Below are 24930 nucleotides of genomic sequence, written 5' to 3'. Positions count from 1 at the left end.
CTTTTTTTTTTTTTTTTTTTGAGGTAGTTTTTCAACTTTGCCCGCTGAGGTGCAGCGTTTTAGTCAGCCGCTCTCTTTCTTCTCCCGCCCGCCCACCCCCCCCCCGGCTTGAGGTGCCCCCTCAAGGAGCTGGGGGTCGGCCTCTTCTCGCAGATATCCAGTGATAGGACCAGGGAATGGCCTCGAGTGGTGCCAGGGGAGGTTCAGGTTGAAATGAGGAGACATTTCTGCTCAGAAAGAGCAGTCAGGCACTGGGACGGGTTGCCCAGGGAGGTGGTGGAGTCACCGTCCTTGGGGGTGTTCAAGGAGAGGTTGGACGTGGTGCCTGGGGACGTGGTTCAGTGGTGACAGTGGTGGTCGGGGGGTGGTTGGACCAGATGATCTTGGAGGGCTCTTCCAACCTTAATGATTCTGTGATTCTGTGATTTTAGAGCAGCTCGGTTGGAAGGATCCTGCGGAGATCATTGAGCCCCAGCGCCAGACACTGACAGGCTTGGGACATCAGCCACCTCGCTAGGAGGCCTGTCCAGTGTTTGACCAGGCTGTTCCAATGCCCAGCCACTTTTTAGGGGAAGAAATTCTTTCTCACATCCATTCTAAAACTCCCCTGGCCCAACTTTAGGCCATTTACCTGTGTCCCATCCCTTGCCACCTGAGAAATGAGACTGACAACTCCTCGCTGCAACTTCCTTTCAGGCAGTTGCCGGTGGAGATCACCAGGCTGCTTTGAAGGGACGTAGTGTCAAATAAAAATGTTACATGACAAACAATGACATTATCTTATAGGTCTTTCAAACCTAGGCGATTACATGATCCTATGAAACCCTGAATCTCCTGTACAGCCATTCCCGACCTTTTCCTCTTCTGTGCCAAATTTCAGAAGTCATTATTTCCGTCACAGCGTGGTGCCACACCACAACCCAGGATGCCCACATTTCCCCTGAGACATAAAACCTGTGTACTTAGCAGTACGAGGCACAAGAAAAGGTGAAAATTGAGTTGAAAACTACATGCAAGAGTTCAGTTTGGTGGATGTGGACCAGCCTGGTGACTGCAAAGAGAGCCCTCCATGCCACAGCTTTCCCACAGACAATGTCCTCAGCCTCTAAACCCAAAACAACCCCACTACACCCAGTGTTTGTATGCGGTTCAGACACAGTCGATATCTCAGACTCCAGGAATTTCCAAAAGGACCTCACTTAGGGACCCACGGGTAGGCAGGCAACTTGTGGGTCTGAAGTGACCATCCACAAAACTGAGCGTTGTCTTTTGGCTGAGGATTCCCAAACTGAGTTAGAAAAATCATCGCGAAAGCATCCACCAAACTAGCACACTAAATGAGCAGGAACTTCCACAGGCTCTTTTTGAGAAATTCAGATAATACAAAATCAGCCTGTTTCAACAACAAACCTCGTTTATTCCCTTAAAATAAATAACCTGTTGACAGCAGCAATAACACCCTCATGGTTCAGGTTGCTGAGAGCAAAGCACTGTTATGTCCCGATGGCTCGAAGATGACCAGTGCAGTGTTAGTCTTGTACTTGTGGTATTTTCTCATGCAGAGCCACCTTTGCCTGGGTTTTAGTGACATGCATCCTGAAATACACCCCGCTCCCAATGAAAATGTTGATGGCCTTTCCCGGTGAGGCAAGCAGGCAGTCTGCGTGGCACTCCCCGGACATAAAACAGCCTCTGATGGTGCCAGGCCCGTAGGTGACCTACACATTCACCATGCCCCCGTCCTGCCTCAAAATGAGGTAGGAAATGTGGCCTCCAAACAACCCTCTGAGGACCTTAAAGGGCAAAAGGTTCTGCCTCAGGTCCAGCCTACGTTGAAACCACGTGGCATGGGCATCACATTACCTCGTCCCAGTAAGGGACTGAAGCCTTTCTCTGCCCCTTTTCTCCCTGTAGCCATGCAGGATGCACCCAGCCAGCCAGGCCTTATATCTGATAACCCACGCCTGGGCTGCTGTTCTCCACCAGGAACGTGGGGGCAATGTCCCTGCAGCCACCCCATCCACGGACCGTGTCCCTTTACCCTTAGCCTCAGCCATCCCTGCCTTTGACGCGGGGATGTGATATTCAGCAGAAATGTGATATTCAGCAGAAAGGCCCGGGCTAGATTATTTTACCGCATTTCTTTTCAGTGAGTATGCAGCTCGCCTCCTGTAAGTCACTGGCTGATTTGAACGAAAGGTCACCAAAACCACATAAACCAAATGCAAATAAACAAATTCTTAGGATACATCTGCCAGCCTGCACACAGGCGCTTTTAAGGCTAAAGTCCCTGGTAGTGTGTCTTTTCTGCTACGCCCGTGAAACTAATTGCTTACTGAGCCCTAACGTTATAATTAAAATACTGTTTGTCACACTTGAAAGAATAATTAGGGGGTTTACAAGTCAAATGAAGGTTTCATTGATGTCAAGAAACGTATCATTTGAAAAAGGTGAAAAATGTAACTCGCAGGCCAGCACAAATGCTAAAGATCCTCTGTTGATTTGTTTTGGCTGCACAGACTATTTTTGGCAGGATCAAGTTCTCAGTCTTTCAAAACCATTCTGGGTAAGATTATACATTGCAAGAAGATACACACAGACTGCACGGAAAGCTGCTAGCAATAGCTGTGAGTTCACAGCACTTTTACAGAGTTTTGCTTGGCCAGGCGTCGAGATGCATCACGGCTTGTGCTCTGAGCGGGATGGTATCAGCGCTTACCACCACGGTGTCCCAGGAGGCGTGGAAGAGCTGGTATTCATTTGTGGATGCAAAACAAAATTGAGAAAGCAAATAGCTGGCAGTTGGTGGCAATGAGCAGAGTTCGACACATTAGGACTTAGTGGGAGGCGTGTATTTACGGGGGTGCTGGAAGAAAGGAGACAGGGCTTTGGGATCGCCCCATGTCCAGCCTCACTGGCACACAGTGCTGTGACAAAGGTGGCTGTCCCCACCTCCTCTTCATGACTGTAAGTGACCACATCATGCTCCTTGTGGAGAACTAGACACACGGAAACAGACACTTCTGCCTCCTCCTCCATTTTTGTCTTCAGTTTCTCTTCTTCCTGAGTACCAGGTGAGTGCTTGGATGGGGTCCAACCAAACTGGGCGTTGGTCACACAGCCCAAGGAGCAGAAAATGTGTGTGTCCCAGCCCGGATGGTTTGCTTCTTCAGTCCAGCATCTGTCTTTCAAGGAGCCAGGTGTCCCAGGGTTTCCACTTCTCCTCTCCTGTCTGGCAGGAGCAGACTGGGGGCTTACCTCTTTTTTCTCCCATATCTCTAAATTTGCCATCCCTTTTCCCACAGCCCAGGAAGGAGAACTGAGGGTGAGGGAATGGTCCAGATATCAAATCATACAGACAGACGGATGGGTTCATCTAGATCAGCAGTCATCTGAGGTAAGAAAGAGATGAAATTTCAAAGCTAAAAACATAAAGGCATTCCCTCCACACACAATTTATTATTATTTTTTCCCCTGTCTCATCAACTGTAAACAGGGGGCACAAGCTGGGAAGGCTGACGTCCTGTTTCTGCAATAGCAGAGACCCAGCACTAAACATAAAGCTAAAAAGCCCCAGACATTCAGCCTGCTCCCCTTCACAACGTATTTCTATTTTATTAATATTATTATTTAAATTTCTTGCTGTGAGCATGCAGGTCCATAAGGCTGGCCAGGCACTGCAGGGTCGGACCATTCAGGCTGGAATACATGTACGTACAGAGAGGGAAATGTAGCTCACACGGCTGTTGACTGAAATGCAGTATACAAGTTCCTAGAAATGTAGCATTTAATGGAAAAAAACTTCCTAGGAACATCAAGCTAAGAGCTACTATGGCACTAAACAAGCAGAGGCTGGAGGGAAACAGAGCATCTGAATTCGATTTCAGCTTGTGGTTGGTAAGAGACATGCCTTTCCCTTGTTTGCCTTTTAAGGGGAGCGTTGCACGCCGTGATATTGCTAAATATGAAATAAATTGCTAGTGTTTGGTGGCTGGCCATCTCACCTCTTCCCTCCCTGGGAGACTCGTGGGGGGCTGGCTCGTGTGTCAACCACAGCATGTGCCTTGCCAACAGACACCAGGACTCCTGGCCCTTTTACAAGTGTGGGTCACACAGCAAGGCCCTAGTGCCATGCTGTTGTATTTTGTTCTGCACACACCCAAGTGGTGCTTAATGCTCAGGTGAGAGCTGGTATTGGGAGAAGCCAGGATATGGCAAATGATAACATTTTGATGACAAAACTGAGGGAAAGTGCATGCGATCGGGTCTTTTATTATTACCCTGCTACTCTTCCCAGAACCAAAGTTCAGCAATACCACATCCTTAATGGACTGAGCATGGCAGACGGGATCTGGAGCATGGATAACATGCACTGACCGGCCAGGTAGCTCCTCCTGCCCCTGCTGTAAAAATCACCTTGGCACAAATGTCCTGAGCATCACTTGGTGGCAGGGACCTGACACCGGCTCAACCGTGCTGCACCCAGAGAGCTGTCTGCAGGATAGACACTTGGGTTTCTGCCTCTTGTTTGGTCTTTTGATTGCTTATATGTGATAATGAACCTTCAAAACATGTCTTTAGGGGCTGTCCTCTATCTCTGATGAAAAGATAGACCTTGCACTGTAGCTCTGTGCGTGACACCAGATGCAGCACCCTACTTGCACATGCAGTGATCCTCAGAGAGCTCATTCCTCCCTGTGCATTCCCCTTCTCCCTTGGGAAGTCAACTGAACAGCAGTTATAAACTTATGCAGTCACATCTTACAGATCACTTAAATAAGTTTTTCCCTCTGCTCTGGCAGTTTGAGCTGTTTTATGGTTTAGCAGGGTTTTTCAGAGCCCACACACACTACAGGAATGGAGGCAATTAGCTCTAGGAGTCACCGTAGCCCACCCTTCTTTTACAAAAGCACAATTGGAGCATTTACCAGGAAGTGGAAAATATTTATTTAACTTCCTTTCTGCAAGTTAAAAGCCCCATTTGCACTAGGAGAAAAGTCAGTGAGCATGAGAACAAGAAGGATTGACTGACTCACCCGCTTTCACTGCTCCCAGCCCTGTCCAGAAGAGGTTGTGTAGTTCCTGGATCCATCAAAGTGAGATGCATGAGAGAGCATGACTCTTAAGCTCCTCTCCGTGCTTAGGTTACTGGAGTAGCCACACATTCCAGAATGTTAGATGCTAGATGATATTAAAAAACTCACTGTCGGCAACAGGATCCTTCCCACAGCTTCTGGTGGCCTTTGGACCAGGACAGAAGGTGTCCAGACTGACCAGGACCTGCCCATGGGCACGAAGGAGAGCACTGGTATCGATTTCCTCAGCTGGACACAGGATCCAGTCACTGCTATATCGTGGCCAAACTTTGTATCTGCTTTTATTCCCAGCACTGGGCAATGCTGTTGCACCCTGAGCTCAACTGGACACCTCTTATTTGAGACAGTTACTTTACTTCTGAAAAACTGATTCCTGTAGATGATAAGCTCTCATAGGCCAAAATGGACTCAGATCAATTTTAATCATGCTTACATTGCAGGTCCCGTAAGCCAACTATTTTAATAGTTTTTCTGAGTCCTTTTCTTAGGGCTTGGAACATGCTCAACACCAATAAACTGAAAGACTTAGCAGGATGTTTCGCCTCATTAAAATGCTTTGTGCTTTTGACGATTCTGTTCTTTGACTGCTGTGTTTTCATAGATCCTTGTCTTGGAAATGAGGTAAGGGTCAGGAAAGGGCTGGAGAAAGACAACCTTGCCTCCTCTTGTCCAACTGTTCTGGGTGTTTTTGGAGTCCCTGCTGGACCATTCATCCTCCAGCTGCTCACACCATAGGAATTCATGGATACCCAGCATTTGAGTGGTTCACTAGTAGCTTAATGCTTTGGAGAAGCATAAATGACTATAGCAGGCTCTGGGGATTTGCTACGCAATTTACATTTGCTCTCTTTTCTTGCTTTCAAGGCTGACTGTTTCTCCCAGCCCTGTCTGCTGTGTGGCACGGGATGTCTTGGAGCAGCTTGGGGTGGGGGGCACAGCTTTCCCACCACGCGCTCCTCCGCGATGAGCTCAGCCATGCTGTAGCTGCTCCCTGCTGGCTGCAGTACAGAGAGCTGCACATGTGTGTGGATATCGAGGCAAAAAGGAGTGCTGAAACCAGGGCTGCCTTCCCTGGGAGCCTGGGGCATGCTTCAGGGAAGGAAAGTAGATACCTTGCTCCAGCTTGGCCACCTTCATCCCAATTACTTCATCAAGCACCTCAATACCATTGTATTATATTTAATACCATCCCTCAATATTGTAATGGTATTATAATGGTATTGAGGGATGGTATTATAATATAACAGGATTATATATGTGTATATTATATATATTATATATACATTTAATAATATATACGTTTAATATAATATAATAGGAATGGGTTTTAAATACATTTTTCCTTCCTCTGGAGAGGTAGTGAAAATGCTAAATAAAAATACCCTGGTTCTGAGAATTCGTATTTTTTGCCACAACCCCTGGAATTCAACGAAAGTGCCTCCCTTCACCAAAATAATTTAAGAACCCACTATTTAAAAATACTTTTCATGCAATATAATATAGCCAGTATTCCCACACAGATCTCAGTGCTGACAAACCTTTTAAGGCCCCAGAGAGAGCGAGGAAGGATGGTGTAAGCAGGCACTTACTTAGGCCTGGTCCTGCCCCATCTCGGCCTGCAGCTGTAGGAGGAGAAGTGACCTGCAGGGACCTGCAGGGACCTCACACACTCTCACCAGCTCATTTCTATGCGGGCTAAAACTTCTTCCTCGATGTAGAGCTCTCCCAAAATCCCAGGCCAGGCATCTTCTGGGCAGCCGTGAGTCACCTGATGGCTGGTGGAAGTGCAGGGAGTTTCTCTGCCAGATGCCGCCGTTCTCCCTGCAAAGGGGATTTGTCCCATTGTAGGTCATACCTTGGTATCTCCCCAGAAAGCAGAAGCCTGACCTTGGGTCTCTTCCACAGGTCCCACCTCGGTGTTTTCCATCCTTCAGCTTCCCTGCGGAGCACAGTAGTGGAGGCAGCAGGTGGAGGCTGACCTTTTGGAGGCATTTCACGGGGTGAAAGCTCTGTGGAAAGCTTACACTTATGCCTCTTGCTTTCAAAACTGTAGTTATTTTGATAATATTGGCATCACATGTTAACAATCCCTCCTGGAGAGGGCAACAGATTTCCTAGAATCACAGAATTTCTAGGTTGGAGGAGACCTCAAGATCATCGAGTCCAACCTCTGACCTAACGCTAACAGTCCCCACTAAACCATATCCCTAAGCTCTACATCTAAACGTCTTTTAAAGACCTCCAGGGATGGTGACTCCACCACTTCCCTGGGCAGCCCGTTCCAATGCCTCACAACCCTAGAATCAGTTCCTACCCTTCACTCGCACGTTTTGTTTCCCACCTGGGCAGCAAGGCCGTCGCCGGGCGCGGAATGAGACCAGCCAGCAAAAACACGTTCCTTAATGAATAAAACACATTCCTTAATTAACAAAAAAACCTAAAACCAGCCCGAGGCCCGGCGGGTCCCCAGCGGGCAGGGGCCGCTAGGTGGCAGTGCCCGCCCGGCCTGGGAGCGAGCGTGAGGCCGGGCCCGGCCGTGCCACGCGTGGGCAGCCCCGGCCCTGGGCGGAGGAGCCCCCGATCCCCCCGTGGGCAGCCTGTGCCCGTGCCTGGGCCCCCTCCATGTCCCTAATGCCCTGAGGGAACCCCCTCTGCTTGGGTCTGTGCCCGCTGCCCCCTGCCCTGTCCCTGGGCACCACCACAAGGAGCCCGGCTCTGTCCTGCCCGCACCTCCCCGCAGGCACCCATGGGCACGGGTGGGCTCCCCCGGCCCTCCCCTGCTCCAGCCCCAGCTCCCGCAGCCTCTCCTCGCAGCAGAGGGGCTCCAGGCCCTCCAGCAGCTCGGTGACCTTCCCTGGGCTCCCTCCGGCGTGCCCGGGTCTGTCTTGTGCTGGGGGGCCCAGGCTTGGCCCTGGCACCCGGCTGTGTCCTCCCCAGTGCCGAGCAGAGGGGCAGGATGCCCTCAGCCTGCTCTCGGGGCTTTGCTGAACTCCTTGGCATGTTCTGGGACACGGGCACGCTGCTGGCTCACAGCCACCTGGGTGCCCACCAGGACAAGGTGGCCAGCCGAGCCGTGCTGCCCTCCTGCCACCCCCTTGGGCTCCCTGCCAGCCGCCCTCCGCCACTCCTGGAGCCCAGCCCCAGCTCTTCACGATGCTTCGGAAGGGCCCACGGCGTGGTGGAGCTTCAGAAGGGCTCCACGGCCGGTGCCAGGAGCCAGGTTTTGAACAACACACAATAAATATTAGAGTAGCCCGAGCTACAGAGAACTCCTCCGACACCAGTTTCTAAGGATGACCTCATGCATTTCTTGGCCTCTCTAGTCCTTCTCATTACTCTTCTGCATTTTTTCCCCCTGCTATTTTTCTTCCCTCCCAAGAAAACGTTTTGGTTTTCTTTTTTCCTTTTTTTTTTTTTTTTTCCCTTTGCTTGCTCCTCCGAAATATGCAGCCATGGCAACCGGCTGGAGGAGCGAATTCCCCGGGTCCGCCCGCCTGCCCTTGGGGTCCGGCAGGGAGCGAATTCCTGCCTCTCCCTGTGGCCAACACCGCTGCTTGGTAAACACCCGGGGCCACATGCCCACCATCCCCTGCCCGGCCCTGCCACGTGCCACCAGCAGCCACCCCGAGCCCCTTCCTCGACCCAGCAGCACCGTCCCGGGCCGGTATTTTTGGGAGCAGCATCGGGGAGGAATGCAGCCCTTGGCGTCGGGACAGGAGCTGACGTTCCCGGCTCGGGCTGAAGAATGTGGACACGGCGTTCGCTCCCAGCTCGGCCCCAGCGTTCGTTCACCCGGACGAGGGGGACGCCGGGACCTCGGCCCTCGGTAGCCATCCGATGGCAAACGCAGGCATTGTGGTTCCCCCTGCCCCTCCAGCACAGCCAGAAGGGCCGTGGGTGCTATTTATACCCTTTATAGTGTTGCACGACGCTTGGGTTACCGCCTGGCGTCCCGTGTGTTTGGAGCAGGGTCTCGTGAACCAGAATAGCTTGGGGTTAGCGCAGCAGGTTTGAAATCAGACCCGGCGGAGTTACTCGCCATTCACTTTGCCTGGGCTGAGCGGCTTAAAATAGCAAAACGTAGCTACAGCAATGGTGCGGCGTGGCTGAGGCAGAACGAGCCCCACTGATTCACCAGCCCATTGCATCAGCGTTACGACGCCAGGGAAATGCTGCTCATTCCACCGCTCTGCAAGGACGGTGACGCCCCGAGATTGCAGGGAAGCCGAGAAAGTTGGGGAGTTGGGGAAGGATTTGCACAATTCTCACCTCTGAGCCACGGCTTGAATGACTCTCCTGTATTTGAAGAATGCGGGAGGGTTATTCCCAATCCCTGGGAAAAGACGGGTCAGGAATAGATGGACAAGGTGATATGCAGCATCAAAAAAAGCCACCCCGTTTGGGGTGGCTCTTCCCAACCCGCCGTCGAGCTGTGTAATGCATGGTGACAACACAGACACATGTTTCCCGACCCGAAATAGCCGCCCCGGGATAACGCCTCGGTGGCGGTGCTATTTGGGGATGGAGCAGCTCAGGAAGAGCCCCGGCATGTGCCGTGGGGCCGGATCCTGCCCTGTCTCCCACCAATATTTGCTGGGGAGGGAAGAGATCCTCCAGCTTTCCGGCTTATTTCATTTTCTTAGAATTTCCTCTCTTGGTTCCGTTTTATTATTATTATTATCATTATTCCACTTCTTCTTTTTTTTTTTAATAACAGCTGGAAAAAATAATGTGCTGCCATGGCAACACACTCCGAAACTTTTGATGGCTTCAAGACGTGCCAGGTGTTGCAGGGCAGGCGATCACGATCGCGGCGGAGGGGGCTCCCCAAAGCTTCCCAAAAACAGGGTGAGCGCCCTGCGGCAGCACAGGGCACCCACCGGCCTGGCCCCCTTCCCTCTGCAGGCACAGCAGCGCTTGCAAATTTGCTTGCATGTACCATGGGATCACGAGGCCAGGCGTGGTATTACTTCATGCTGGAGCCGATGCAGAAAGGCAAAAAAATAAAATAAAATAAATAAATAAAAAATAAAGCATCGTGCTTTAAGGCTGTAAAAATGTGGGTGGGAATATTTTCCAGTGCGTGTCATTTTCCGCCGAGGCCAAAATCTGCGTTTTGCTGCTCGCTGTTGGTGTTTTTGTCCCTGCAAGTTGGTTTTTCTCTCAAGGTGCTGCTGCTCCTTTCTGTCGCCCCACACCGCCAGCATCCCATGCCCTGCGGGATCCTGCGAGGCTCCCACTCCCTGCCCTTCGCTGCACAACAGCCGGCAGATAACCGCGACTCCCCTGCCCTGCAGCTGCTCACAAGACAAGTCCTTCTCTCCTTACCTGCCTGTTCACCACCTGCTCTCTGGGTTTTGGTGCAAGAAGAGCCAACAGAGCTCCTCCGAGCACAGAAAAGCAAAGCGTGTTGATCTCAAAGGCCCTTCCAACCCACACCAAGCTCCGAGCTCATGTCCAGCTGGTGCTCGCCTGTCCCAGCTCTTGGCTCAGAAACACAAGTGTGCCAAAACCCAGCTGGAGCATGGAGGGAAAGCACGGCACCTCGGCACAAGGAGCTCACAGAAGGAAGGATGGCATGGCATGGCATGGCATGGCATGGCATGGCATGGGATGGCATGGGGAGATCCCAGCCTTCGCTCCTTGGCTGGAGGTGAGGGGAGAGGAGCACAGCTCCAAAGCATCAGCTTGCAGTGAAGCAGGCTTCAGCTTTTTCAGAGTCAGAAAGTCGAGGGAAGCAATCCCCCACTGTGACAAAGTTCCAGGAGACCTCATACATTCAATTTCAGGCGTCAGTAGTTAAAAATTCCCCTCCCGTCATTCTGCCCGAAGCCAATTACTTTCCCTACATTTCATGCAAAACATTTCTGTAATTTTCCTAAGCATGAGAACAGTGAAAAATGCATACTTTCTCTTTGATCGACAAACAAAAATTCTTACACATTTGTGGTTTTGGAGAGTTTTAGCTCTAAAGTGGAAAGGGAAGTGCCGCTGCATAGGGACAAGGTGACGCTGTGCAGGGACAAAGCGCTCCCCAAAGCAAAGCCCCCGCTGTTTGTGCACGTTTGTGGGGAGCCCAGCAGCATTTTTCGTGCTTGTGTATGGTGGGACAGGAGGTGGGGTGCAACCAAAATATGCTGAGCCTAGCTGAGAAGCCAGGGAAAGAAATTACCACTGCTCCTGGCTGGGTCACAGCCGTGCTACCCACGGGCAGATGTCATCCGTCCATCCCGACGAGGCCGTTTGTCCAGGCAGCGCTGGCATTGGGGCTGCTCTGCCCCTACAATGCCACCGCTCTGCAAAGCATCTCCAGACACCCCACGCAGATGCCAGCACGTTCTGCATCTCTTACAGCCTGCCAGCCTGGTACCACCACATCTTTTGGGCTGCTTTTGGTTGTTTTCTAGCCTGGAAGTAGCATCCGGGCAGAAAAACACGAATGTCCCCATTTCTCTGAAGTTTCCGGACAGGGTCACACATTCCTCCTGCTCGCAGCCCCACAAAGCTCTCAGCCTGTCCTGCTCCAGCAAAATCCAGCAAGCGAACACAAAGCCCTGCTCCAGCTGTAGTCGAACTGGAAATTTTCCATTTCCATATTTTCAATGTCACGTTGGAAAATGAGAAGCTTCAGAAAGCAGCCCCTGCCTATTTATCGAAATAAATGAGGAAATAAAGAGGTGTTTTGGGCTGGAGACAACTCCAGCACTGCTGGGGGCAGCGGGCATGGCGTTTAGCTAAAGGAACACACATTTCCCTAAAATCATTTCTCACATTTTCTCACATTTTTCCCTTCCCTTGCTCCAAGTGTGAGCGCTGCGCAGGGGAGGGATGCCCGAACCCAGGCTGATTTCACAGCCCCTCATAATGAAGCAGGAGCTTGAAATTATTGTGCGGGAGCTTCTGGCTTCAAACCTGTTCGAAATCCACTCAGGTCTCCCGCAGACCTGCTCAGGAAGATCTCTGAAGGAGACCGAGGAGCTCTGACAGTGGAATCCCCCCTAGGAGAAGCCACCTCCCCAGGCTGCCTCCTCGCCCCTTGTCCTTCGGCTCCAGCCTTTCTGATGGCCAAGGGGGACACGTCGCTGTGCCCAGCTCAGCTTTCAAGCAGTGGCTGAGGTTGGGGGCACCCCTGGGTCCCTCTGTTCCCCCCGGGGCTCCCCGCAGCATCCCCATGCGGACACAAAACCGGGCACCGAGCTCGCCCACCGGCTGGGCTTGTCAAGGTCACAGAGGTGGTGGGAAGGAAAGAGAAGGGAGAGCGAGGGGGGAGAGAAAAAAAAAAAAAAAAAAGTTGACTCAGAAACCACAGGGAATTTTTTGCCTTTTTAGAATACTGGGAAGAGAAAAAATAGCCACAGTTATTCAAAGCATCCCGGATAATCACAGCCTGTTTACTGTTTGCATGCAAAGATGGCAGGCAGGCAGCGCGGCGCGGGGACGAGGAATGAAGAATTCGCCCGGCTCACTCCGGCCGCTTCTGCTCGGCCCCAAAAAGCCATCGGCCGCCGTCCCTCACAGCAGGACAGGAGGAGGAGGAGAAAGGCCAGGGGCTGGGGAGGAAGGAGAAGCCCCAGGGTCGGGAGGAACGGGAGCAGGGCAGAGCTGGCGCGGCGGGGAGAGCTTCATTCCTGCCGGCCCCCGGAGCAAGCCGGGACTTGAGATGGAGCCGATGGCGCGCTCTGCCCGACTGGTTTGCTGAGAAGCTGCAGCGCCTGGCAGCTCGCCCCTGCCCGGCCTCCTCCAAATCTTCCCCCAGAAAAATGGGGACTAGCTGGAAGACGGGCGAAATTCCTAATCCTGGTGGGAAGCCGGGGATTTCTCAGCTTTGTAAAGAGGTGCTTTCCCTCACGGGGAGATCACGGTGAGCGCCGCTTCCCCCTTCCAGCTGTAGCATTTGGCTTTTGGAAACAGAGAGCAGGGGGAGGAGGAGGAGGAGGGAGCTTCTGGAGAAGGAGGCCAAGCTCCGAGGATGCTCCAAGGACCAAGCTCCAACCTCCAAGGGAGCCTGGAGGAAAGAGGGAAAGCAGGAGACGGGGCTTCAGAGATGCTGCTGGGGAGCAGCGTGGGGGGGATGAGGCTCTCCTGGTAGCCACAGGGCTGCAAGGAAAATTGGGGGACACCACTGAACCCCTCAGCTGTGCCCTGACCCATGCAGAGCCCACAGCCTCGCCATACCACAGGAGGGATGGGAACATCCCTACCCGAGCCACCTCCCCTTCACCCAGCAGGGAGCTGCTGCCCCGGCACGCGGTGACTGACTCGAAGCCACCGGGGTGATGGTGGTGGCACTGGGAGCAGAGCCTGTGCTGGCCCTTTTCCATCTTGGTAGCCATCTGCAGCCACCCCTCCTCGGGGACACGGGGAGCCAGGGACGCAAGGGGCGAGGCACAGGGGCAATGCTGGGGACAGAGCCCAGCTCCTACCCTGGCACTGCCTCCAGGGAAGGGAATCGGAGTTGTCGGAGCCAACCTGCCTGCCGCCTCCTCCCCTCTCTGCAAAATTTGGGAGGCATTTCTCAACGGTGGAGGCTGCTGCAGCAGCATGGGCCCTCAGGCTGGATTGTGGTGGGTTCTCAGCTCCTCCTAACCCACAGCCCTGCTGCCTGAGCTGCATCAAGGCTGTTCCTGCAGCTGGAAAGCAACCCTACCAAAACAAAGCAGCCCCGGCCCTGCTGGCTGCAGCAGCGGGGGACCTCCTGCCCCATCCTGCCTCCTTTATCGGTGGGCTTTGGGGCTTTCCTTCCCCTTCCTTTTTTTTTCTTTTGCAGCTCTTGAAAAGCCGCCTGCAAGCAGCCAGACCTGCTGCAAGGCCGACCTGCATCCGGATTCGGGTAAATAAAGCAGCGGGCGTGAGCGCTGCGGTATGCCAGGAATGCTGCAGCCCTTCCCCAGCGGCCGCTGCAGCCCCTGGGGAGCAGGAGCAGGGGGAGGCAGGGCAGGTACAACCCAGCTCAGGGCTTCCCATCCCTCTGGGCCTCTCCAACCCGCCCCTAAAGGGATGGAGGCTCCTAAATTTTCAGCCATGCTCCCCCACAGCCTTGGGCTCGAGGAGCCAAAGCTCCCCAGCGCGGCATCTCCAAAGCCGCCGTGCTGAGCACAGCAGGGAGAGAGGCCGTGCAGCGGCTGCACGTCACAGCGGGATGGAGACGTGCTCACAGGAGGAACACAGCGGATAGGAAGGGTGGCTCGGAGCTCCTGTTCAGCATCGCCGTCCCACTGGTACCCACTGCGCTCAGAAGCCACCTTCCAGGGTGGTCCATCAGTGTGACAGCTGCTAGAAACTAAGTTCAAGTGACTGCGGCTAAGAGCATCAAGCCAGGGAGCATCATTTTGTGGCTGTGCAAGTCCTAAGGCAGCCCCATCTTGACCACCAGAATTTCTGGCCTTCTAGATGAAAAGCGTGGGGAGCCAGGCAGCACGGGAAGGGCTGAGAGGTGGCTGCTGAAGCCCTAGAAGAGCTTGGGGACCAGGAAGGGCTTGAAGACTTGGCAGTGAGGAAGTCACCAGGAGGAAGAGGATGGTTGTGGGGCATCACACGGCTGTGTCCTCCACCCCAACCTCCACTTCCCTGAGTGAGCACGGCATCGCATACGAAAAGAACACTGGGAGGGTCGAGATGTGTGGGTTTTTATTTATTTTTTTATTAAAATATTGTTATACCAAGTGGAATGCTACAGCAATCTCGGTATAGGGCGGCATAACGAAACAGCCAGGTTTACGTTTAAATACTTCAGATAACTTAAAACGCACAAACAAGAACTCGTCGTCTTTGGCAGGAAAAAAAAAAGTTCACAGCACGAAATACTTAAAAAGAAATACCAATATTAATATAAAATATATTAAGTTGTGGGTTTTTTTTTTTCTTCTTTCATATTTTGCTTTGTTTTCCACTTTGTAAACAATGCATGAGAACCAAACGCATTTTTTACGTGTCTGGGAGAGAAAATAAAAAATGCAGTTGTCCAGCAAATGCACACGTTTGAAGAAGAAAGAAAAATATATATATATGCACAAAGGGCAAGGCTGGGAAGTGTCTGAGTTCTGAGGACCGAGCAGTCAACATTGGCTACGGGCAGAAGCCAGCTGCCAGTAGAGGAGGGGGCCACAGGGCGGCACGTCCCACCTGGACACGGTGCACGCTTGCTCCACTCCGAGCATTTCATCTCCAGCAGGTTTCTCCTCCACCTTCCATTCCTTCTATTATTGTTTTTGTTTTGTTTTGTTTTTGTTTTTTTTTGCTTTTTGCTTAACCAACACTACATTCCCCCCCTTTGTGGAAAAAAAAAAAGGGGGGATGTGCCCAGAGCTCTCCCAGCAGCTCCTGAGATGGGGATGGAGATGGGAAGGAGTCAACAAGGGAGGGATGGGAAGAAACCCCAGGGGAAGTGGGGGAGGAGGCTGAAATGATAAATACATTTGCTCCCGTCCTACAAAACAGGGGCATATTTACAGGGGGTCACATCTCCTGGGCCATCAGGCAGCTGCCACCGGGGCCAGGCGCTCCAGCGTCCCCAGGGACACGCGCAGGGCACATGGTGGGGACAGGGGCCAAGCCTGGACGTGGAGGACTGCACTGTCGCCTCTCCTCTTTGGACAGCTCCACCACGGTGACGGCAGCTCTCCCCGGCTGCACTGGGGAAGTCGAGGCAGGGAGGCCAGAAGAGCCTTAAATCAAGATCTCCACCATGTCAGACAGGTCTGGGGCCCTGGGGGCAGCCGAGGTCTCTGCAGAGAAATGAGGGGAGAACGTGAGGCCTGGAGAAGCAAGCAGGATTTTCTTCCTGGAGCCAGGCTGCTTCAGTTTTAGTGGATTTAGTCTCAGCTCAAAGCCGACAGCCAAACCCAGCCCTGCTCCCTGCACCTCCCGCATCCCTCGGAGCGTCCCTGGGGACCATGGGACTCACCCTGCGAGCCGGCCGGGCACTCTGCGCCCTCGCCCCAGCTCTGCGCCGCCCCGTCTGTCTGTGTGCTGCCATCCTTGCTGCCACACTTGGCGTGAGAGGGTGGAGGGACAGCGGTGGGCGCCGCTGGCACTTCATCTGCAGTGGTTTTGCCTGCCAGAGGAGACGTCATTAGGGATTTGTCAGCACGGGAGAAATCCCACCCAACAGGCCCCCAAACCTCCCAGCTACGGAGAGCCGCTTCCAAAATCGCAAAGGGAAATTTTAGGCTGCTCCTTGCTGGGAAGCAGAGGTGAGGAGGGCTGGGATGTCCTCGTTTACCTGCACTGCCCCGGGAGGTGCCCTCTGCGGCGGAGGCGACAAAGACAGATGGCACAGACTTGGCCGGTCGCAGGGAGCCCTGGAGGGCTTTGCTAGGATCCCTCCGCGAGCGCTGCTGCAGGACTTTGATGACAGCGTCCTTCTCCAGGATTTGGGCATGAAGGGCTTTTAACCTGGAGAGGTGAAGAGGCAGAAGTTGAGAAGAGAAGGAGGACCATCGGCCAGCGTGATGGAGCCGAAGCCTTAGATGAAGCCTCACTGGGGCCACCCGGCCCACCAGGGATGCTCTGTGACCGCACCGCCCAACGAGCAGCTCGTTGGAAAGCAGGCCTGCTGAGGTGGGACTACCTGTTCTCCATCTCCTGGTGCTTGTGGTTGGCCAGCAGGAGGTCCTCGTTGAAGCTGCTGTTGGGCGAGTGTCGCGGCGAGTGGCTGATGAGGGTGGTGTCCCGCTGGGCGGCGGCGGTGGCGGCGGCGTCCATGGCGAACTGCCGCATGGTGCACTCCTCCAGGTACTTCTGCTCCCACTTGGTCATGTCAGCCTCCAGGGCCAGGATCTTCTCCTCCTTCTCCCTCAGCTGCTCGGACAGCCTGTGGGCACTCAGCTCGGGCGTCCCCCCGCCTGCGGCGCCCACTTGCCTCTGAAGCAGACAAAAAAAAGACCCACGGAGAAGGTGAGGAGATGCCGGGATGGAGGTCGCCAGCGCCTCCTGCCACACGGTCCCCAGGATGCCCCCACCTGCTGAGCTCGCAGCATCTTCAGCTCCTGCTCCAGGCGGGTGCGGAGGCGCAGCTCGAGCTGCTCCCGCTTCTCGCAGGCGGCCTGGAGCTGGCCCAGGGCTGCCTGCAGCCGCTCCACCTTCTCCACGTATGCCCGCTTCTTCCGCAGCTCGGCCTCCGCCTTGGCTGCCCGCGCCTGGGCGCTGCCCAGCGCCTGCTCCAGCAGCTCTGCCCGCCGGCGCTGGTCCTCGTTGGCACTGCGCAGCAGGGAGGCTTCCCGCTCCAGCTTCTCCTTCTCCTGCTGGTGCTCATAGCCTGCGGAAAAACACAGAGCTCAGCCCCAGAGACACAAAGGTGAGGGAGGAAAGACCGTACGGAGGCCCCTAAAAAAGAGGCTGTGCCTGTGATTCTTGACCCAGCTGCATGGTGTGAGCAGCCCTTGCCCAGCACACATGGTGTGTCGGTGATGGTTGACATCCCAGCAGCACAGACATCAGAGCATGGACATGTCCTGACGGACACGGCCACAAACACGGACACTAGCTGCATCAGAAAACCGCCTTTTGGCATATTGCAGCCCAAAATTTGAATTGTGACAGAAAAAAAAAAAACAAAAAAAAAAAAAAACAAAAAAAAAACAGTCCTGGCTTGTAGCTAGCCACTACAGGGAAGAGGACGCAATTCCTCCCTTGTAACACCAACACCATCTCTCTGCTGAAATAACACACAGCAGAAACGTAGAGATGGATTTTGCTGTATTCCCTCCCCCAAAAAAAAAAAATCCCAGCTTGCTCACGAGAGAGGAGCAAAGGAAGGGCCAGGCGGGCGCGGGGAGGGAGTGCGGACTTTGTGCTGGAAGAGCCGGCTCAGCAGCAGGAATGTGGAGAATGCAGGTCACCCCGCCGGCCGGCCGGGATTAATGGCTCGAGTCCAGCGCCCGGAGCAGCACAGCCCTCCCCGGGGAAGGGCAAAAAGCTCCCACCCGGCCCCCGCCGCCTCCTCCCCCAGCTTAAAGGCTTCTGCACCGAGTCCCTGCCGCAGGGGAGCCAGGTGAAGACGAGCCCCCAGGGACTTACTCTGTGCCAGAAGCTTCGCCACCGTGCCCTGGTTGCTCTCCTGGTTCTCCTGGGTCTTGCTGGCCAGCTGCTTGTTGGCCGATTCCAACCGTTCTGGCACAAAAATGCAAAGACAAATTCAGATTTAAAATAATTGTTTTGATCGGATGAAGCAGGAGCCCTCGGTGAAAACACCCAGAGTAATGAAACTTCTAAAAAGAAACATGTCAGGGAAAAGCCATGATGGGGGTGTGGAGGGGTCTGGCCAACCAGAGCCGCCGTGGAAGCGGGGGACACAAGTGGACCACCCCGATGCTCCTGTGGGTCGCAGCCACCCTCACCTTTCAGGTCTCGGTTGAAGTCCTGGAGCCGCCGCATCTCGCCGTCTCTCTTGGTCCTCATGGCTTTCTCCAGTGCTTCCCGCTTGCAGGACGCCTTCATGAGGTTTTCGTAATCCTCCGAGATGCGCTGGATCTCCGTTTCCAGCTGGGGAGGAGGAAGTGACGGGCGGGGGTGAGATATTTGTGGAATGAGGAAAAGAAAGGCAGATGTTGGCGAAACATCGCCCGGGCTTCTTGACCTGCCCTAAGCTGCCAACGGGACTCAGCAAACCCATGGGAGTGGCAGCGAGGAACCCCCACCACAGTATGTGTTTGGGGGGAAAAGCTGTTTTTTTTTTTCCCCCTGCTTTTAGCTTTGTGGGCACAGAGGGAATTTTCTCACTGGCCCTAGCGTGGATTTGGCTGCGCCGCAGTCCCCCTGCGCTGGCCCAGCCTCTCCCTGTGCCTCCAAGTGTCCATCTGTCCGGCGGGGAACAGCCCTGTCCTTGTGCACAGCCGCACAAAGGGCTTTCTGTGGCAGCCCGAGTGCTACCGGAGGCACAGAATGGGCTCTCTGCCCCCCCTCAGCAAGGACGAGGAGCTGCCCTGCCACTGAAGCACAGCTGTTTGCAGGGCGCAGCCACCAGAAGGAGGGGGCAGAGATTAAAACACAAAAGGGGGGTGAATTTCCCCAGCAGCTGTTTGCCCCAGGCGGCAAGGAAGCAAATGCACGAGCTCTGCCCCAAAAGAGGGGACAAAGCCTCGCTGTGCACACCAAGCCACGCGGGGAGGGGGGACCAGCTCGCAGCCCAACAGGGGTGGGAGGTCACGGAGCCACGTCCCCACCTCCCAGAGGGATGCACTTCGGTGGGCAAAGCCCTGGCTCAAAGCAGAGGTGGCTCCACGAGCATCCACGCTCGCTGCTCAATTCCCAAAGAAATGGCAGGGCTGGGACCCCGCATCCCGCCCCGAGACGCCAACCCCGGCGCGGCGGCCGGCTCACCTTCTGGATGCGACCGGCTTTCTCCGCGCAGCTCTCCAGCTCCCGCCGCAGCTTCTCGTTCTCCCGCAGCAGCCTCTCGTTCTCCCGCAGGACCGCGTCCGCCTGGGCCAGCCGGCTGCCGGCCGAGGCCGCCTGGGCGCTCATCAGGGCCTCCACGCCGGCGGGGCCGAGCGAGCCCAGCGCGCTTGGCACGGGCAGGAAGGCCGCGGGGACGGGCGATGGCATCAGCCTGCTGGGAGGAAGGAGCGGGATGCTGAGGGGCTTGGCAGGGAGAAAGTGCACCAAGCAGCTCTGGCACCCCGTGGATTTCTTGCAGCCCCCGTGTTTTGACTCCTCTAGGTGACCCTTGGGGAAAAAAGAAGCTCCCGAAGCACCTGCGGGTGCTGCTTGGGCTCGCCAGAGGGATGAAACAGGTGCTGGGTGCCCCCAGGTCTCCCAAAAGGATGAGGGAGGCTCTGAGAGCACCCAGCCTGCCTTCCAAGGCCAGGAAGGGTTTGTGTTCTCTCTCAAGCACTCTCAAATGCAAAGTAAATCCCATCTCACAGCGCTGACTGGAGCTTGAGCACCTCCACAGCCAGGATTTAAGCACCTGGGACACCTGAGAACCTCAGGAGCTGGCCGCTGTGCCAGGAGGGGCTCCAGTCCCACCCTGTGACTGGGGATGATGCAGCTAGGAAAATCCTCAGCAATGGATGCGCCTTGAAAGCCTGCAGCTCTACCCTTTTTCCTCATTACTTTCCGGGCAAAGCAAGGGCTCCTGGCACGGCTCCTGGCTCAAAGGCTCACCACCAAACTATTAATACCTCCTCATTACAGCGCTCGGAGTTCCTCGACATCCCACAGCCGCCTCGGCCACCCCGAGCCGTGTGACCGCCCCGCTGGAGCCCGCATTCCTGCGGGGTGATATAGGAGTGAGGAAGAACAAACGCATCTTCCTCACGGCTCCCCTTCCCCTCTTTGTTCCCTGGAAGGAGAGCGCTTCCTGCCAGAGATGCTATCGCTCTCAGCCCGGGCAGGTCAGCAAGGCGTGGAGCAGCGTGCGTCCCCCTGCCTATTGCAGTTCCCCTCTTCGCCCCCTTTTCAAAACGATGCTTCCAGCCCTCCCCAAATGCCAGGCGACGCCTGAACCTCTGCACCCACGGGTCTCGAAGTGGAGCTGGGCTTTGCTGGAGGAAGAAGTGCTCAAAACTTATCCACGCCAGAGGCAGACTCCCCAGCAGCTCCCCTGTGGCATGGAGGGGAGCCCAGTGGCAGGGCCCGCGGGCATCTCTGGCTGGGGATTGCCGGGTGGCATTTTCCACCCCAGGGAGCACATTTTCCTTCCACACTGGCCCGTGCCTGTTCCGAATTTAGCCATTTCCTGATCTGGTTCCAGCTCCTGAATTAACCCCAAATCCCTCCCAGAACAGCAGGGTTTTCATTGCCGCTTGGAAAAAAACGAACTGCGGTCTGGCTACGCCAGGGAAAACTGGGGCAAACGGTGCTGCCCGGCCGCCCTGCGAAGCCATGGCACCCCCACACCCCAAAAACAGCGTGGCACCCACACAGGCTCTGCGGGTTACCTGACTTCGGGGTGCTGGAAGCCGGGACCGTCCCGGGAGCAGGGTCGGGGCAGGTAAGCTCCTGCCGCATCCTGGCTGGGGATGATGTAGGGATACTCCGGGGGGGGCCCCCGCGGCTCCGGCCCCTCGGGGCGCTGCCCTCGCAGGGTGTAGTGCCGGGAGAGCTGGGGGTAGCTGTGGGATGAGCTCATGGGGCTGTGCGCTTTGGCCCCATTTCTCTCCAGCGACATCTGCATCAGCCGCTCGCTCAGCGACCGCACGTGGCCGTGCTTCAGGTCCTTCAGTGAGTCGTCGGGGCGCCGGGCGCCGCTCTCGGCCCCCCCGGGCTGCTGCCCACCCCGCTGCACCGCGTAGTACTGGGAGTGCGCCTTGGCCTCCTCGTAGCTCGGCAGCTCCTCGCCCTTGTGCTGGGGCTGGCAGAGGCGGTAGCCGCTGTTTTCCGAGTAGAGGTGGTCAGCGTGATGCTCCTGGCCCTGGGGCTCCTGCCTGGTGGACTGCTGCACCATCTGGCTTTCCTCCTGGGTCAGGCTTTCCAGGGACGAGCGGGGGCTGCCGCCGCTGCCGCCGCGCAGGGCTTGCTGCTGGATGGCCAGCAGCGTGCGGTTCTCCGTCAGGTTCCCATAGCGCAGCTGCTCCTGGATCAGGCGGTGCAGGACCGTCCCGCTCGAGTCCTCCGCCGTCCTCATCTCCGCCGGCGATGCCGCGCTTCCCTCCGAGGAGCTCACGTCGGGACCTAGCGGCGAGGCGGGCACCTGCGTGGGGAGACGGGGGGACGTCGGTGGGGAGCGAGGGGACCCGGGGGGGAGCGAGGGGACCTCATGGGGCAGCTTGGGGACATCGGTGGGGAGCGAGAGGATGTCAGGGGGGAGCGAGGGGATGTTGGAAGGGAATGAGGGGACAGTGGAGGGGAGCGAAGGGACATCGAAAGGGAATGAAAGGATGGTGGAGGGGAGCAAGGGGACACCGGAGGGGAGCTTGGGGATGTCAGTAGGGAGTGAGGGGACGTTGGAGGGGAGTGAGAGGATGGTGGAGGGGAGAAAGGGGATGTCGGAGGGGAGTGAGGGGACATCGGAGGGGAGCGAGGGGACGTCGGAGGGGAGCTTGGGGACATCAGAGGGGAGCTCGGGGACAGGCAGGGAGGTTGGGGACGTCGGAAGAGAGCTCGGGGACCGTCGAGGAGCCGCTGCCGCCGCCGGGCAGCGGGAGGAGGCCGGCTCTGCACAGCCCCGAGCTGAGGGGGCTGCCTGCGGGGGCTGCGTCCCGTCCCGGGGGGGCAAAGAGAAGCCCCCTGCCCGCGGGATCCCGGGGCCGGGCGGCACTTACCGGGGCATGGCGAGAGAGCCGAGGCCGTGCTGCTGCCCTCGGAGCGCGGCCGGTGCCGACTGCGGGCCGGGCCGGGCTCTGCTATGCCCGGAATGCGGGGCCCGCCCCGCCGCCATCACCGCCACCGCCGCCAGGGGGAGCAGCGCCCGCCCCGCCGCCGCCATTTCGGGGCTGCTCCCCCCCCCCCCCTCACACAGCCCGGCCGCCGGGGCTCTGGGGGGTGCTGAGGGGAAAAAAGGGACGGGGGGGACACAGAGCCGGTGCCCGGTGGCCGGGGAGGGGGTGGCAGGCATGGGGGGGCTGGGGGGGAGGTGGCGGCGTGGTGCAGCTGCCGAGCGCTGAGGTGGGGGTCGGGGGCGGCGGGGCTCGGCCGCCAGCTGGCCCGGCCGCATCAATCTTGGTGTGCGATCAAAGCTGCGAGAGGCACGGCATTGTCTGCCAGCCACCCCCAGAAAGGGAAAAAAATAAGTAAAAAATAAAACAAAAAACACACACACACAAAAAGTCCCCGTCAGCCCCATCTGCTCTGCCCTCGTGCCCCCCCCCCTCAGCCATCGCCACCCCCAGCCCCGGGATGGGCGCTGAGGTGCTGCTCGTCAGGGGGTGGAAAGGCTGAGGACGGAGGGGACGAGGCGATGGAGGGTCACAGCGGGGCTCTGTGGCCTTGGGGTGCCAGGGGATGGGGGCTCTGCCCCTTCCCAGCGGGGAACGAAGCCGCTTTGCCCCCACGTGCAGGCCAAGAGCTCCCCGGCACGTCCGCCCGCGGGCCCCGAGACAGCAGATGGTGCGGGGGGCGGCGGGGAGGGGGGCAGCGGAGGGGCAGGTGCAGGGAAAATTGCTAATTAGATACGGGACATTAAGCGCTCTCATTCCGGAGAGAGGGAATTCGGCACCTTCCAAACGCCGAACAAAGGCCGGAGCGGGCCGTCGGGCTCGTCCCCTTCCCATCCTGGGAAGGACGAGGGGCTGGGGAAGCTCCGCTCGGCCAGAGCCCCACTGCCAGCCAGAGGCATCCTTCAGCCAGGCACGCGGGAGAGCGACGGGTGCGTGCTGCAGAGCCCAAAAAGCAGCCGGTTTTCCCCACGATGCAGGCGCTGGGCTTGTTTTTGGCAGCTCACTGACCAGTTCGAGGGCTGAGCAACGCCAGATTCCAGCCCAGGTCAAGGTGGAGACCACGCTGCGGGTGGCAGGGAGGTCCCCGGCCCTTCCAGGGCTTCCCGATGGGATTTGGGGACCCAGCGTGGCAGAGGCCCCGGTAGGAGCGAAGCCCCCCAGCTGCCTCCCCTGGCTCATCCGCCAGCCTTATCTATGCCTGCGTCATCCCGCTTCCCTTCCTATCTCAACACCGCTCTATTTTTGGCAGCAGGAAACCCCTCCTGGGCTGATAACACCACTCTGGAAAGTGATCTGAAGAGGAAAAGCCCTCTGCTCCTCTTTTTCTTTCTGCCACTTGCAGATAGGAGAAGCCTCCACCTTTCCATCTTCCCCCAGAGGGGGCCGAACAGCAGCTGGCTATTGAACATCAGGGATCGACCTCATCCCGCAGACCCGCCGGGCTCCCCACGCGGACCCATCAGAGGATGAGGCATGCAGAAAGGTCGAAGGCAGCCCCATAAACCCAGATTTGGCAGTTTTGCAAGGCAGGTGGGCTGAACTGGCAAGGCTGGGGAGCAGGGACAGAGGCAGGGATGCCGGGTAGGCAGTGATGTGCCACATCCTCGGTCAGAGCCAGGGTGCTTGTGATTCATGAGGGTTCAAATCTGTTTAGCCATCAGATTACATTCCTGATGTGTTATCTCCTCTGTAACGCTTCCCACCTTTAGGAAAAGCAGGCAGAGCAGCAATTTTTCAGCTGTGGGGAGAAGCAGCCAGGGTTCCCAGCAGCCCCGACCCCAAAACCTGGGGCAGCAGCGGGGAGGAGGTGAGCGCAGGTGCCGGGGCCGCGGGCTCCCTGCATGACACACAGCTCGGCGATGCCAAACCCTGCCACTGACCTCACCGCCCAGCCTTATCGGTGAGGCGTTGGAGCGAGGTGAACGAGCCAAGAAAATGCTCGCAGGATGAGATCACCTCAGCTTTCTTCGCGGCTCCCAGCCGCCGCTCCCGAGCCTGCAAGCCAGGGAGGATGCGCATGATTTGGAGGAGGTTTGCAGCCAGCAAACTGGTCCCAGAGGGACGGTGACAGCGTGCAGGCAGCCAGGTGCCACATCTTGGCCACCAAGCCTGGGATGTTGAAAAATCCCTCCCGCCCCTCTGCCAAGCTCCTGCTTTAAAGCGAGAAGGAAAAATGGGGCTCCAGGAACCACACAAGTGCCCATTCCCCATTCCCGTGCTGTTTCCCAGTGCCAAGATCCATGCAGGCTTGAGCTGTTGGGGCTGCTGACCCATGGCTCATGAATAGCTCGGTGGAGGGACCTCAGGGATGTCCCTGGGGACACAACAAGGGGCTTGTGTCCTACCTGCCCCTGCGGACATCTCCAGCCTGTGTCACCTCAGGTGGCACCCTGCATCCTCAGATGCTCAAAGGGTCCCAGAGGGATGCTGTGTCCTGACCAGGGGGTCAGGATGTGTGCCACATCCCTGGCTGTGACACCCATCACTGCTGCTGCTTTTTCCATTACTCCCTCTCA

At 56.5% G+C, this 24930-nt stretch overlaps 2 protein-coding genes across 2 annotated transcripts in view; both read right to left on the bottom strand.

Moving 5' to 3' along the window:
* Positions 1–3039, bottom strand: part of RYK (receptor like tyrosine kinase) — a 58438-nt gene extending 55399 nt beyond the window's left edge. Inside the window, exon 1 of the mRNA XM_032193250.1 lies at positions 2953–3039. Within this exon, the coding sequence (XP_032049141.1) occupies positions 2953–3039 (87 nt within the window). The remainder of the gene's footprint in view (positions 1–2952) is intronic.
* A 12360-nt stretch (positions 3040–15399) lies between these two features.
* Positions 15400–22339, bottom strand: AMOTL2 (angiomotin like 2). The gene is made up of 10 exons (XM_032193332.1): positions 22301–22339; positions 20978–21729; positions 19416–19647; positions 18434–18578; positions 18114–18206; positions 17057–17352; positions 16666–16958; positions 16318–16490; positions 16000–16149; positions 15400–15820 (listed from the first exon to the last, which is right to left on the bottom strand). Exons 2-10 carry the CDS (start codon positions 21661–21663, stop codon positions 15762–15764), a joined length of 2127 nt encoding a protein of 708 aa, XP_032049223.1. The 5' UTR covers positions 21664–21729; positions 22301–22339; the 3' UTR covers positions 15400–15761.
* Positions 22340–24930: the final 2591 nt, after the last annotated feature.

Source organism: Aythya fuligula, chromosome 9 (genome assembly GCF_009819795.1).
Source record: "Aythya fuligula isolate bAytFul2 chromosome 9, bAytFul2.pri, whole genome shotgun sequence".
Classification (NCBI taxonomy): domain Eukaryota; kingdom Metazoa; phylum Chordata; class Aves; order Anseriformes; family Anatidae; genus Aythya; species Aythya fuligula.
The sequence above is the reverse complement of the archived record's forward strand: the minus strand, read 5'-3'. Positions and strand labels throughout refer to the sequence as shown.

What these genes read in the sequence shown, in the direction of transcription:
- AMOTL2 (XM_032193332.1), bottom strand. Translation starts at nt 21,663, where the DNA reads ATGAGGACGGCGGAGGACTCGAGCGGGACGGTCCTGCACCGCCTGATC. An exon ending in TTCCAGCACCCCGAAGTCAG is followed by an intron (nt 19,648 to 20,977) that starts GTAACCCGCAGA and finishes CCTTCCTCCCAG; the next exon opens with CAGGCTGATGCCATCGCCCG. An exon ending in GGCGAAGCTTCTGGCACAGA is followed by an intron (nt 17,353 to 18,113) that starts GTAAGTCCCTGG and finishes GTTTTTCCGCAG; the next exon opens with GCTATGAGCACCAGCAGGAG.